This window comes from Lissotriton helveticus, chromosome 6 (genome assembly GCF_964261635.1).
Source record: "Lissotriton helveticus chromosome 6, aLisHel1.1, whole genome shotgun sequence".
Lineage (NCBI taxonomy): Eukaryota > Metazoa > Chordata > Amphibia > Caudata > Salamandridae > Lissotriton > Lissotriton helveticus.
In genome coordinates, this window is record NC_136067.1 from 496387861 (window position 1) to 496403667 (window position 15807).

Genomic DNA, 15807 nt, shown 5'->3' on the forward strand with positions numbered 1-15807 from the left:
GAGAGCGAGTCCCTGCACCGTTGCTCTACCTGCCTAGCCCCACAAACACACAGCTCCTCCGGTCTCCTCCCGCTGTCAATCAGCGAAGCGGCACCCGCGGCGCGGGTGCGGTGAGCAGTCACTGCGGGTCAAAAGCAGGTCCCAGGCTCCTCACGGGCAGAACTCCACCCAAACGTTCGCAAAGGAAAGCAAGATGTCCCACTGCTCCGGGGTGGGGGCGGTGTTTTTAGCTCCTCGGTGTGCTGTGGGCGTGGCGGGCAGGGAGCGCTGACCAGGTGTAACAGGTCAAGCAGGGACTCCTGGGAGAGCGAGTCCCTGCACCGTTGCTCTACCTGCCTAGCCCCACAAACACACAGCTCCTCCGGTCTCCTCCCGCTGTCAATCAGCGAAGCGGCACCCGCGGCGCGGGTGCGGTGAGCAGTCACTGCGGGTCAAAAGCAGGTCCCAGGCTCCTCACGGGCAGAACTCCACACAAACACCCAAACGTTCGCAAAGGAAAGCAAGATGTCCCCTGCACATAATATTAGATTGTCGCAAGGTCCTTGATGCACGGAAATTGTTTTTACGACCAATATTTTTAAAATATGGTGTTAAAAACCGTGCACATGCAGCAGAATTGTTAACGGAAATTACCAATTTAGACATAGCATGTGCACTGGGGATATTTATTCCTGAAGTCAAAAAAGGTTTTAAGAGTTTATAAATTTGGGATTTTATGAATTTCATTTTAGGATCATATGAATTAGATTAGAGAAATGAAATAACTATTTGTTATGGGATTGTAATTTTATTTTGTATAAATTATTAATGATATATTATGAAAAAGACAGAAATGCTCTTTTATGTTTAAGGACCGAGGGTCTAAATAAACATTTCTTTTTGATTGATTGATTGACATAGCTGAAGGCCAAGAGTAGAACAAGATTTACCTCTGGGCAATGTCAATGGCGTCCTTCTCAGTGGGTTGGCCAATGGGTCTGGAGCGGTTTCAATTCAATATTTATAGTGCATTGCCAATGTCCTGCCATTAGAATTAATCTGAAATGGGTTCCGGCCGTCCCTCTGTGCCAATGAGGGGCAGTAATCAATTCAAGATCTACAGAGTATTGCCAGTCTCCTGCCATTAGAATTCATCTGGTAAGGATTCGCTCCATCCCTATGTGCCACTTGAGGATGGGCCTATGATGCACGACAACCCCGGGGATTTGGACCCTTGGTGGCTGGATACCAGCCTCGTGCTAGTCTGTCTGTCCCATGGAACCCAGAGAGACCTCTTTATGTTAAATATCTTCCTTTTCTTATCCTCTCGTGCAGGTGTTTGCAGAGTTGGGGCTAATCAGGACTGCCATTTGCAGCCTCTCCTTCTTGAAATGCAGTTAGTAAATCAATATCTTTCCAGAGAGCACATATGACAGCCTTTCAGAACCTTGCCTGCAGATAGACTTCCATTTAGACCCCTGCAGACTTTGTTGCTCGTCCAGACTTAACTGGCAACCTCGCCATTCCTTATAAATACACAGTGCTGTGTACCAGCAACGTTCCAGAGTACGCTCGTTGTGGCAGCCATGGAATGGGCGTGCAGGTAACTGCATGAGGTCTAGGCTGCATGGATGTACCATGAATATCTTCACTTATAGCATAAATAGGAGGGTCCTAGAACAATAATTAAAGTTTCAGATATTTTTTCTTCTGTATTTGTAACCACTAAATGCAGTACTAAATACTTGCTCAAAAAGGGTTCTTAAAGTATTCCTTCAAAGTTAAAATACTACATGAAGAACAAACGCTTTTAAAAAAAAATTAAAAGCCGCATGGGCGTAGCTTCAGGGTGTTGCACCCCTCGAATGTACTTTCTGGTCAACAGCTGGTTAGGGGTGCCGCCGGGTACGTGATGTGTCTCTTCAGAAGGAATTGTTATATAAATACAAACAAAAACGCACACACATACTCTCTCCCTCTTTGCTTTGAAAGTCTTCAAAAACGTTGGTTATTTAACAAAAGATTGTGTTTTCTCTCACTTAGTATCCTTACCAATGTGCATTCGTCTCACCTTCCACTGCTTGTTTTAAAGTGTAATTGAATATCATATGCCAGTGCGATAGTTGGGAAATCTGAAGCTCACTATCCTAATCTTACTTCCCAAGCTACGCCCCTGTAAAAAAAGCGTTGGAATATTTTTGTGTTGGGGTTATCCCTGTTATTATATTGTAGAAAGCAGATAAGGCATATATTGCTTCCAGCCTCCTGTAAATCTGTTTCTTTAAGGAATGAGGCACACTGGCATTCCTTCATCGCTGTGCATTGTGAGCAGACCCATTGTGACCTAGGCTACCCTGCTGGGGTTGCCTCGTCCCAGCTCCAGGTTTTACTCTTCAGCCTGAATTTCAAGTGTGTTTCTGTATTTAACCGCCAAGGATTTCCGGGACTATCTGAGTAATTACTTGTTTGTATACCAGCACAGTGAGCTAGAAGAACGCCTGCAAGTAAGATCTGAGCCGCAGCACCCTGTTCAAGGGTTTAGGGACGGCGTTGTGGTTGAGGTTAAGTCTCATTTTTTAAATCTCCGTTGGAAAAGACCCGGTGTGTTAAGATCACGAAACTCTAACCCCTGAAATAATGTGTTTTACCGAAGGAACCTATGATGGATTTTCAAATATATTTACTGGCTTCGTTCCCATCAGGCTTAAGTAGAACCAGTATGACTATGCCTATTTCCTTCCAACACCATCAGTGTAACAGTCCTGTTAAAGCACAATGCTATTTACTGTCACCCTTTAACAATTGAAATCCTATTCCTTGGGTTCCTTATATCAGACACTGCAAAATTCTAGTCTCAAATTACCCAACCTTTTATTACAGGATTTGCAGTGTAATGAGACCACATGAGACAGGAACTCGCCACATCACTTGCTCTGTATTCTGCTTGATGCAAAATGGAGTAACTCACAAAGTATGTTGTCTTGAACCTAAAATTCCTTATCAGAGCAATGAAAGATAGGCTTATTGTCCTAATCTTGATGGGGGGAGGGGGGGAGGGGGCACATGCTTCTGAAAATTATTTCATTGTATGTGTATGTATGTGTGTGGATATATATATATATATATTCTGGAGTTTTGCGTGCCACAATCTGCTAGATTTTGACTATACAATGGACCTACTATTTTGCAAGGAACATTGTTATATAGTGATATTTCTATGGTGTTTACTAGTTTTCAGACTATGGGGCTTTAAAATCATAAGCAGGCTTGAGTATGTAGTTGGGGAGTAAGGCCGTGACAGTTATTTTTCCTCTTTTAGTTCAGCATCTCAAAATAAATATCTTTAGAGATCAAAATGTAATACACAAAGCAGTCTACACACACGTGTATTGTAATGCAGGGTTTGGATGTCCTGCAGGGCAACCATGGAGGTAATGGAACGGCATGCAGGCTCTGCAGAGTGCTAAATAATACAATTCAGAAATGTTGTTGCTAGTAGGCAGTGTGCCCTGTTACTCCATGGAGCATGACTGGTTCATGTGTTGATTCAACTGATGCAATTTAAATGTTTCTATACAGTTCAGTACTCGCTGACCGTTTCTTAAAATACTGGGACTAGTCTGCTATCTCTAGATGTGGCATTACCATGGCCTGTCATCTCACATTTCTACAGTGAAGCAGTTGCTCTCAAATTAGTAGTTTTGAGACTGGTGAAGGGGGGCTGTATAACAGATTGTTCATGGGGTTTGCAGAAATGTCCAAAAGCATAAGATTCGTGTTTAGTTAGTATAGGCTTTTTAAAGAGACTCAGGAAAACAGCCGAGAGACTTCTTGCAGAGAGGCTGATATTCAAAGGGGATCCCCGCAAACTAAGCAAGAGATAGAAATGATTTCGGGATAGAAATATGATACTTGATATTTTAGAAATAGGATAGTTAGAGGTATAGACTTAGACTGCTTGTCAGATAAAATTACAAATAAATTACTTTTAGATAGTATTTTTACTAATAACGTAATTATCTCCTTTCTAGGTAAAGGTTGAAAACCTGACCGATTTACTTGATATTCCCCTTCCTAAATTTCTTCCGGACTACTCTATTTTGGCATCTCCACCCGATGAAGCAGACAAAGGTAAGCAACAAACCATATAAACCTTTACTTGTTACCAATAATTATTGTGTCAGAAAACTGTACACCAACAAGATATATTGGAGAAGAACAAGCCTGGTGTGCTACTACTCTGAAAGGCAAGCATATGACATCTTTCAATTCATGGTGCCATACTTCATCTAATGTGAGTGCATTTCATCTCCTGCATTGAAGATCGCCGAGATACAAGGTCCGTTCATGTTCTGCGGATTATTAAGAATAAGATTGTTTCACTTGTTTCTTTGCTTGCAGACACGATTGAATCTTACTTTCGTTTTTTTCCAATTGTGTCCAAATTGCACTAATCCACAAGAGAAAGTAATTTAAAAAAATCCACTCTAGCATAAGGAAATTAAATTGAGTAATTTTGAGAGCTGAATGAAACATGGTTCAGCAAACTGTTGAATACTGAACTTTTCAAAGTTGCTGCCCACAACTGAGTTTCTATGCATGTAGTGTTTGTGATTGAAGATTATTGGAGCGGGTTCTACCTCCTGCAGTGCACACTATAGACCAAAAAAGTGATCCAATCTGACTTTTTACTTTCTTGCTTTACGGGCACAGTGATTTGAAGTAATTGAAAGTAGACCAACAGCACTTTAGAAAAAACTCATATAAAAAAGTAAATAGATTTTGAATGGTTGATTTATGAGAACTAACGGCCCTTTCCCTAAGAAAGTTACTTGTTTGGAAAGCCATGCAAGTGGATAGGACTGGAGATACTCGTACATTACCAAAGGATAGAGATTTCAAGAGCACAACATCTAAGCACTGAGCTTCTGAAGAGCACCTGTAGCCATGATACTCCTGTGCAATTGAGGTGCCACTAAAAGCATGTTCCAAAGGTCAATCAAACACACTTTTTCATCCCTCTGACGGTTTCCCTAAATACAACTTCTAGAAAGCTAAAACAGTGGATGCTTCTTATAGTGCCATAGAATTGCAGCTGTAATAACATAGATACCCTTTCGAACAGGTACATCCTAACCTTTGATGTACGAAATAAAGGATTGCCAAATCGCACCTCATTTGTAAAGATGGTATAGTGTCTTTGGAGAAACTAAGATGTAAATGGGCAGCAGATCTGCTGATATTACTTGTATATTCACAGTGGGATTAGATTGTATTCATTTTTCCGAATTCAAGGCAAACCTTATGGCATACAAAATATTTCATAGAATTAATCAAAGTTCGAACAAAGCTGCACATAAAATGTTATCTAGGTCTTCAGAAGTGTCCTGAAGAAACCACGAATCGTCAAGAAATAAATGATGCAATAGCCCTGTGCAAAATTAACAGTTTATCTTAGAGAGCCTTTGGCAAACATGAAGCCATAGATACCATTGGTGATGAAACAGCGGGCGTGACGCATTTCGGAATTGCCACAGCTGGGCAAACAGCCTCTAACAATGGAAGTGACCGTATTCTGCCTTAGCAGAGGGCAGTATTGTGGAGTTGGAAAACACTGACTGTCAGGAGCCTCATCAAATTAGTGGGAAGCCTTGCAACACTAGAAGCAGTTGGTGGAAATGTGGTATGTGAATGCAAATTTTAGGACTATGGTTGTCTTGTGCTGGGTCAGATTTCTTTCCAAGTCAAATGACTCGTACTTTTAACTGATGATCAGTCCTACTTTTCCTATTCTTTAAATTCTTAGACGTTTGACAGACAAGAAAACCAGTATGTACAATCTTTAAGTCTTCCATTTTAGTTCAAGAAATCTGTTCTCTCAAAAAGGTTAATCCATTGTAGTTTTTGAAAGCGGGTGTCCTCAAGATCCTTTATCACAATATGGTGAGGTGCTTATCAGAAATTTACGGACAAGCACTGCTGGGTATCTGTGTGATAAACATCACAGGGAATTAAGGTGATACTGAGCCAGGACATACCTTTATCTAAGATGACAAATCATCCAGTGTAGGGACTTAACTCAGTAATCATTGCATCCTTAAGGTCTGAAATCACAACCTACTCAGTCTGTGGAATCTGTATCTTTAGATGTGTAGGTAGTGCTTAATTTGAGCCTGTGGATTCCGGTGCTCAGCATCAGCACTTAATTGTTAAAACTGGCACGTATGGCAGTCTGCCACAAGGTTGGACGGTTTGTCAGGTTTAGAGATGAGCGAAACAGTCATTCACTAATTAAATATACCTTAAAAATGACTCCTAACCTGCTATCCAAGCTATTCTTATAGCTTGTCTGGCCCGAAATAGTTGGGATTGTCATACTTGCAGGAGTGTTATGGTTAGTAGTTGTGTTGGTAGTGTCATTGGCAGCACTGGTAGGGGCAGTGGGTAGTGCAAACTGCAGTGGCCTCCTGTCAAGGGCCCTACCAATTATGTTTTTATTTTTATAAAGCAAATTAAGCACTGTGTGTAGGTATTATCAAGTGAAATGCCCATAGTTTGAAACGCCTACCACCAGAAATGAGGCATGCTTCCAGTGTTCTGTAGTTCTGAAGTAATTTCACACCTTATTTCGTTTGCCTTTTGTACTTTTGTTTCTCCTCAGACACTATATTTTAATGGTTTACAAATATGTCACTGTATTTATAACTTTATTTATGGAACGTTGCCGTGGGGCCTCGAAACCAAGGGTGATTATTGGAAAAATAAATATATTGACATACTAGGTGATCCGAAGTTGTCCCAAGTCAGTAACCTTTCTGTGTAAAGAAATATTAGCCAGGTCAGAGTTTGCTTTTAAGAGCCGCCTCATAGCCAATTTATTCAGTGTTGGTCTCCGTTTATACTGGGATAGCGGGAAAGTACATGTGCATAAGAGCCTCGGCGTATAAGATTATCATTCAGAGCTCCTTCATAATGTTATCCTTCCTCACCTATGTGCAGTACTGTGGGCGCCCCTCCCAGTTTTAGAAAGATGCAATCCGTGAGATGAGCGTAGGCCATGGTGCACATGCAAAATCCTATTGCTCCCATGGTCAAAAAATGATTTCAAAGGGTCCAGATATCACCGCAGCTAGGTATACATTATCATGCTGATCCAGCGCGGCTCCAAACAAAACCTGCAAACCATCACCATACTTCCTAGGAGCTATTCACACATTACTCGTTAGTTGGGTCCATAATACTGCGAGTCATTTATACACACCTTCACCCTGCTCCCAGAATTGGTGAAGACTAGAGGAGAGCTGCTGGATTCTAGCGGAGTGTCTTATTACCTACTAACATTTTATACGCTATATACATCTGCAGTTTATCAATATTTTCATGGTTTTATTGTTAAGAAACCTTAAAACACCCCACCATTATTGTCAATGGATCTGCTAGTAAAAGTTCACTAATTGACAAGACCAGCATAATTCTCCATTTATTTAATTTTTATTTAAAGATTAAATCTCTTAGCATGACCTTACTATATTCGCTCTTATTTTAATAATCATTTAAACATTTAATATCCTAGAGAGAAAGAAGTTAAATTCAAACATTTATATTTATTAGCGTAACAGTTCAGAAAAATAAGTCTAAGACATATTACTAAGATTTCAGGACACGGATGTCAGAACAAGTACAGCTTAGTTCCCAAAAACCACCTCTCTATTCTTTCTCGATGTTCACCTCCCATCAGGACTCCGCACCCATTCAAAAGTTAAAGTCCAAAAAAAAGTTCAAAGTCGTTGCACCATCAAAAGTTCATCAGTCCGACAGCATGTCGTGGTGCGAAAATAGAATCAAAAGCAAGATTTCTTCTTACCTCCAAATGTCCTCTTTTATACTCTTTCACTCTAAATTATCTATCTAAGATTTGAAACTTTTAGGGTCCTTGTTCATTCTCATGGGTCAAATTAAGGGGTGGATGAGCATAACCTCATCTCCTCATTGTCCATATTTCCGCTAAGTCATCGTTATAATCAAAAAATAAAGTCTCAATTGTTCTTTAACAGTTTTTTTTTCACTTGTGTCCTTTACATTGTTAATTCAGACTGGTTTCCCATGCTCATGATGTGGACATACAAATTGTTGGCACTTGCTCGAACATCCAGGCCATGCTGACCTTGACCCACGCTGTACAGGCACAAGCTGCTTACACTTCTCTCGAGCACAGTCGCGCATGCGTAGACCATCACAATCTCGGAGTCTCGCAAACCACCTTTTTTCATGTAGGCCGCATGGGCCATAATGGGAACTATTATAGAAACAAACACAATTAAACGTTAATTTTCGAAGTATAGCCCTCTGTTTACCTCACCCCCATTCCAAGGTAACCCTGTTAGTTATTACCTAGCGTTTTTAGCCACAAATAAGCATGGTTTACTTACCATTCCCCATCATTTCTGCCACAATTAGACATACCAAAAGCATATACACATAGATTTTTTGTTAGATTATGACATTTGCGTACAAAATTAATAAAACAATTCGACTTAATTAGTAAGTTATGATTCGCAACATAAGCAAATTAGTATCCAACGTGTATTTGTGTGTGCATTCTATTCTCTGTTGGTTAATTTCAAAACCACACGATTAATACATATTACTGTTATGGGGAAGATACTTTACGAGGGGTATACACAAATATTGTTTTAATCCTCGCTCCATCAACTCCCTGCTTTGCTGATTTATCACCAAATAACACCCAAAACTTTGTAAATTTTATCTCAACATGTTTCAAATTCTTTCAATTAGTATGAGTTATACTCTAGTTTCTTTCGATCTTGATAAAGTTTCTCTTTGAACTCTTCCATTTCAATGTCACCTTTTTCACGTTCCCTTTCTTTCCTTTTTCAATGCTTTCTTTATAGACTTTTTAATATTTCTTCTCTTTCTGAATTTACAACCTAATCTTAAAATCTAAAATACTACTATTATTAATATTACTGGAATTAGTACCTTCCCTATTATGGATCTACCTATTTCATAAAACCAATTTCTAACTGCTGAAAAACGTCAACCAAGTTTCTCAAGAACACCATCGACCTCCAGTGGTTCAATCTCCTTATGCAACTTATGTAAGATTTGTAATATATCTTTCAATGTTTTGACTTTTGTCTGGAATGTATGTACAACAATGTTGTACATTAAAAATTCCACATACTCCTCCTTCTTTTGCCAACATTAAATGAAGAGCAAGTCTATTTTGGATCACCGTAGCTCTCATAGCAACCATTTTGGTATTTAGGTGGTCTGCTCTGAGGTCTCTGAGATTATTAGTCTCTCCTTTCGCACTGCAACAGTTCCCGGCTGTTGGAAGCAGGCTAAACTTCTGCCGCTTCTTTAAAAAAAATCGGGATTAGATTCTGCAGTTCCAGCTAACTATCGGCCCATCTCCCTGCTGCCGGTGTTGGCTAAAGTATGCGAGAAGATTGCATTTCGCCAGCTGGATGCTTTTGTTGAAGCTTCCCATGCTTTTCACCCTGCACAATCTGGGTTCCGTGCTGTGTACAGCCCACTCCGGTCAGCCACTCAATATCGGCTGGTTGTTCCGTGCTTCAAACGTACACGCCTTGGGGGGCACTCCATCGCCGTGAAAGCTGCTGTTGCCTGGAACTCCCTTCCTCCGAAGCTAAGCGCCAATCAGAATTTTAATCTTTTTATAAAAGCACTCAAAACCCATCTCTTTAAAATGACGGTCTAACTCCCCTAGCTCTTCTCTTCCCCGTTTATCTGTATCACTACACGCCAGGACACTCCTGAGTAATTGAGCATGCTAAAAAACCACCCTTAACATAACATTTACCATAAGAAATCCTCCTTCTGTATCTGTTGACAAACGATCTACCATTGTTGACAATTTTCAAATTCTGTTTGCATTAAAGGATATACCCACTGCTGGTATCAATGCTCCAAAAACATCACCTATTATTTCTATCACACTTTCTCTTCTTTGGTGACTTAAAGGTTTACCTATCTCATGAATTCCATTAGTTCCTCTATCTACATGGACAATTTTAGGAAAGACCAGGCCTATATAACAGGTCCCATACCAGTGATCAGGCAATCTATAATAAGCTTTGTTCCCACACAGAAAATACATGGGCGGCAAATCCGTTACGCCCGCGGATTTTTCGGATTTTTGGTGAATACGCAATCCGTGTATTTTACGTATTTTCCAAAAAATCCGAAAAAATCCGCGGATGTAACGGGTTCAAAAGTTGAACCCCCACTCACGCATGTAATGGCGCCAGCAAGCTGCCAGCGCCGTTGTAAAATAGTTACAAAGTTAGCTTGCACAGGAACCACTAGATAAAACGAAGCAGGTGCTGCTTTATTTTATCTAAGTGCTTCCTGTGCAAGCTAACTTTGTAACTATTTTACAACGGCGCTGGCAGCTTGCTGGCGCCATTGTAAATAGTGACCCCTGCGCCCTTCGGCGCGATTGTATAGTAACACACACATGGTCGCTGTAGACAACTCTCTGGCACTTTAGGCAGCTGTAGTGTAGTAAAAGCACTTTACATTTACCCAACGAGGAAGCACTTACAGATATCAATAAAGCATGTGCCCTAGTTGAAGCTTAAATTCAGTGACTCATTCATCAGCCCAGAAACAATCGTGAGCGTCGTGGAGGCAGGGCAGGTGTGCCTTCTTCCCAAATTTACCGTCGAAAATCAGCTGTGATGCTGGATAGAGGCCTATGCATCCTTGACTTTCACCAGCAAGCAATCCTCGAGCTGTTCCTGTGACCAGGAGCTTATGTCTCTTGATCTGCTGCTCTGATCGGTCTCTGACCTTTTATACACACAAGAGGCATGTGCACTCGCATGGAAGCCCCGTCCGTTTGGCCATGATTAGGCACATTATGTTCGCACGGGTTTCTGCACGTTCGCGAGCGTTTTGTACAATAAAACCCTCGCGAACTTGCAGAAACCCGTGCGAACACGCAAAAAAAAAAATACGCTAGGATCCGCGGATTTTGCGTATTGTCGCAATCCGCAAATACGCAGATCCGCGGATTGCCAATCCGCAAAATCCGCCCATGCTTAATCCCAGGAAAGACTGGGTCATTACCTCCTTTAAATCCCCAACCCCCTTTTATAATGTATGTATCTTCACATTGACTTGCTCCCACAAAATAATTACCATACAGTGTTATCTCTTTGAATACATAATTTCCCTAATAATTATGTATCTATATTTATAGCCACATTCACATTATGTCCTTCTATATTATCATCCTCAGATGTCCACATTGTAGATGTTGTTTGCTTTGAATTTGAATTTGAATTTAAAATTTGAATTTGAATTTGAATTTAAAAGCATTTATAAAGCGCTCGTGTACTAGGCAGTTTCTTGGTGCTTTTTCCCTCCTTTTATACTGATTTCTCCTTTCTTTTACCATATCCAAAAAGGCTTTTTCTTAATTTCTCATTTTACAGGTTAAATTATGTTTAAGCGCATAATCATGGGTCAACTCTTGTGTTTTCCAAAAATATTCCCCAAAAAGTTTTGCAGGTTTGATTTGATTCAGTTCAGCTACAATTTCCAGTTTCGCAAAAACATCATCAGAATTAGAATAATAATACTCCAATTTACCGGTTCTATAAAACAAACTAGCTAATACTCCACATGTAACTCCATACGTTAATGGAAGATGGAATGTCACACCCTCTGATACAGATGTTGGTAATTTCGCAAAGACATAAGTCGCTTGCATCCATCGTTCTCACATATTCAGATAATAATCTTGAAAACGAATTACGAGAAAAATCGCTAATCGAGTTATCTTGATGTACTTCAGGTCTATACACATGCAACATTTCACCTTTTGACTCATAGGTTTTTTCTTTCATACTCTCATTTGCCCTTGCTTTTTCAAAATCAGGCCTGAAAGGAGTTATAATAGCTAAGATCAACGATACAAACATTAATAATCCAGTAATATTAACCACATTCTACACCATTTTCTAAAAATGGTACATTTCGATTTTGTTACATCATTAGTGGCCATTTTTTTTTACACAGCGCTTTCCACAATCGTTTCTGCCCCAATATTCTCTTTTAAATCTTTTCTTTGCACTTAGTGTCCTTATCACCAAAAATGTCAACAATTCTTGTTCCTTCACCTTTTTCTCTTTTCACAGTTTCCCAATATACGAACTTCCTTTCTTTCTTTTGAGTTATAGTTCACTCACTTTCTTTTTCTTCATTTTGGCAACTCAAATTTTCTTTGTACTATTCACTTTACTTATTGGAGGCAAAATCATGTAAGTCCACTCAGGTGGCTTGTATTTCTGATTTGGTCTTCTCACTCTTTTTGGCCTTTGCACAATTTCTATCTTTTTACCCAACAACTCTTTTTGACTGGTTATTTCATTTACTTGATCCTCTTGTACTTTTGCTTTATTACCCAGTTTAAATTTCAGCCCATCAGTTTCCTTAGGCCAATTATCTCCTTTATGTCTTCTCTTTGTTTCAGGTCCGACAGTGTTACGTCCCACTCTCCAAGCTCTCTTTCTTGAGCTTCTTCTCAATTGAGTTTCATCTTTGCTGTCATCAGACTCAGTTTCAGATCTCTCAACAGTTTAATCTATGGTGAACTTTATAATATCTGTCTCGTTCACTGAGCTTGTTTTCTCTTTGGTCAGTTCTTTCACTCTGTTAGGAACTTCTCCATAGCTGGTACTTGGAAGCTCATCCTCATCATGAGTTATTTCCTTTTCACCACTTTCAAGATTCTGGTTCCTGCTTTCAGAGCTTTCAGGCTGTCCTTCAGTATTTTCCTGACTACCAGTTTTATCTTCACTTTGCTCAGCGTCCTTACTGGTATCAGTTCTTACCAAATCTCGACTTTCAGGTCGATCTTCAGAATTTGGCACTTTAATAGCTTCACTTTCTCCTTCAGACGCAGAACTTGCATCTGATATTTCCAGATGTTGACTCACAGGTCGAGCTTCAGTATCCGGATCTTTCTCTGGTTCACCTTCAGAATCTGAGTCAGTTGTGCTTTCTCCTTCGTCCTGTGGATTTTCAGGTTCAGGCACACAGATGGTGTGGCTAGCGTGCACCCATCTCTTTACTCCAGCGCATTGAACTGCAGTCATGCTAACCAGAATGACTTGTCGGGGCTTCTGCCAACGAGGGACTAAGCCGTTTCTTCTCCTGTGTACCTTTATCTGAACCCAATCTCCAGGGACTAGATCATGGGCTGGATGTTTTTCTTTCGAGTTTGCCTCAGTTCCCACATGATGGAACACAGAAGTTACCTCGTCAGACAGGTTTTTGCAGTAATCCAGTATGATATCATCATTACTAGTCAATAGTTTATCAACTGGCACAAATGCTTGTCTCATCACTCTTCCCATCAGAATCTCATGTGGACTTAAATCCTGTCTTTTTATCGGGTATGCTTCTTAGGGTCATCCGAACAAGCGGCAAAGCATCAGGCCAGTTCATTTCAATAGCCAAACACATTTTTGCAATTCTGTTCTTTATTTTTCTATTTACTTGCTCAACTACCCCAGAAGCCTCTGGTCTGTAAGCACAATGCAATTTCTGACGAATGTCCAGTGCTTCACAAATCATCTGCATTAACTTGTTGCGAAAATGTGTTCCACGATCTGTCTCAATTGTTACTGGGAAACCGTAGTGTGGAATGATTTCTCTCAACAATAGTTCTGCAACAGTCACTCCATCATTCCTCCTGGTAGGAAAAGCCTCCACCCACCGAGAAAATAGGCAACTGATCACAAGTAAATATCGAAGTTGATTACAGGGTGGCTGTTCTATGAAGTCTAATTGCATTTGTGTGAAAGGACCTCCCTCCCGTCCTATGGTTCCCAAACTCACAACTCTTTTTTTCTTCTTGGGTTCAACTGTTGACAAACAAGACATCGCTGACAAAGGCTCTCAGCGATCATCCTGAACTTAGGATTATACCATGTCTGTCTGAACATTCAGATCATGGCATCCCTCCCAATATGGGCTTGACCATGGTACATTCGGGCCACATTTGAAATCATGTTATCAGGCATTACTAGTCTTTCATCTTTGTAAACCAAAATTTCATCCTCTTCTCTTTGTCTACATCCTGATTTTAACCAGATATCTTTCTCCTCCTCGCTTCTTCCTGTATTTGTCTCACTTCCTGCTAAGTCTCAACTACTGTGGTTAGCATTAAAGGACTTCAAACATGTTCAGCTTTTCTGTCCCGATTTACAGATGCAAGATTTTTGGCACAGTATTTTGCAATTGAGTCAACGAAACGATTACCTCTGGTGACATAGTCATCTCTTGTGAGCTGCACATTTCACAACAGCAATTTTATCAGGTAACTGGATTGCATCAATCAACATTTTCACAAATTCAGCATTTCAGATGGGGGGGGATCCTGTAGAAGTGAAGTAACCTCTTTGGGACCACAGTTGACCATAATCATGGAGAACCCCAAAACCATATTGACTGTCAGTCACCATGGTGACTCTTATCACTTTTCCCAGTTCGCATGCTCGAATCAAAGCAATCAATTCTGCTATTTGAGCAGAACGAATTCCTTTCAGACAAGATGCTTCCAGGACATCTGCACTGTGCATGCAGCATATGCAGCACTTAGAGCACCCTCATCTGTTCTCAGACATGAACCATCTACAAACATTACATAATCAGATTCAGGCAATGGCTCATCTTTAATGTCAGGTCTTGGTTTAGTACAATATTCAAGAACATCCAAACATTTATGATCAACCTCATATCTCACCTCAACATCCATAACATCAGGTAACAGTGTAGATGGGTTTACATTCACACATCATGAGATTGTCACGTTATATGCACCTAGAATTGTCTTCTCATATTTTGTCATCCTGTTATTAGTAAGGAACTGTGTCTTTGTCCTAGTGAGGAGAATCTCCACTGAATGAGGTACATATACCCTCAAAGGAAATCCCATCACTATACCTTCACTTTGTTCCAAACTCACACCTGTAGCAGCTACTGCTTTTAAGCATTCTGGCAGTGCTTTTGCTACTGGATCCAAAACAGCTGAGAAATATGCAATTGGCTTTCTCAGTTTTCCAAGTCTCTGAATCAGAACTGATAATGCACATCCTTCTCGTTCACTGCAATATAGTTCAAACTCTTTTTCATAATCAGGCATTCCTAATGCTGGTGGTTCACATAGACTGTTTTTAGTTGCTCAAAAGCTTCCATTTAAGTTGTATTCAACACTATGGGATCTTTTACGTCTGCTCTGGTCAACCTCTGCAATGGTTTGGCTATTAGTGAAAATCCACTAATCCATTGTCGACAGTAACCTACCATGCCTAGAAACATTCTCACTTGTCTCTGTGTTGTTGGAGGTTGCATTCCCTGTATCATGCTAATTCTCTCTATAGTGACTTGTCTGATTCCTTTAGCAATTTTGTGACCTAAGTATTGTACTTCTTTCTGACAGAACTGTAACTTTATGTCCTCTGTCTGCCAAATGGTTCAGTAATGCAATGGTGTCTGAAATACATGCATCCTTTGTTCTTGATGCCACCAATAGGTCATCAATATATTGAACCACTGCTGATTCTCCGGGCATGTTTAAACTCTCCAATGATTTCTTTAGCAACTGATTAAAGATGGAGGGACTCTCCGTATACCCCTGAGGAATTCGGCACCATGCCAAAATACTGTCTCCAAACCAGTAAGCAAATATTGGCTGGCTATCTGGGTGTAATGGAACTGTAAAGAACGTATTACATAGATCAATGACTGTATACCATTCTGCATCATGTG

At 40.3% G+C, this 15807-nt stretch overlaps 1 protein-coding gene across 1 annotated transcript in view; it reads left to right on the forward strand.

Annotated features, from left to right (window-relative positions):
- LOC144762707 (elongin-A-like) overlaps positions 1-15807 on the forward strand; it is a 586446-nt gene that overhangs the window by 318767 nt on the left and 251872 nt on the right. Inside the window, exon 5 of the mRNA XM_078647949.1 lies at positions 4011-4110. Within this exon, the coding sequence (XP_078504075.1) occupies positions 4011-4110 (100 nt within the window). The remainder of the gene's footprint in view (positions 1-4010; positions 4111-15807) is intronic.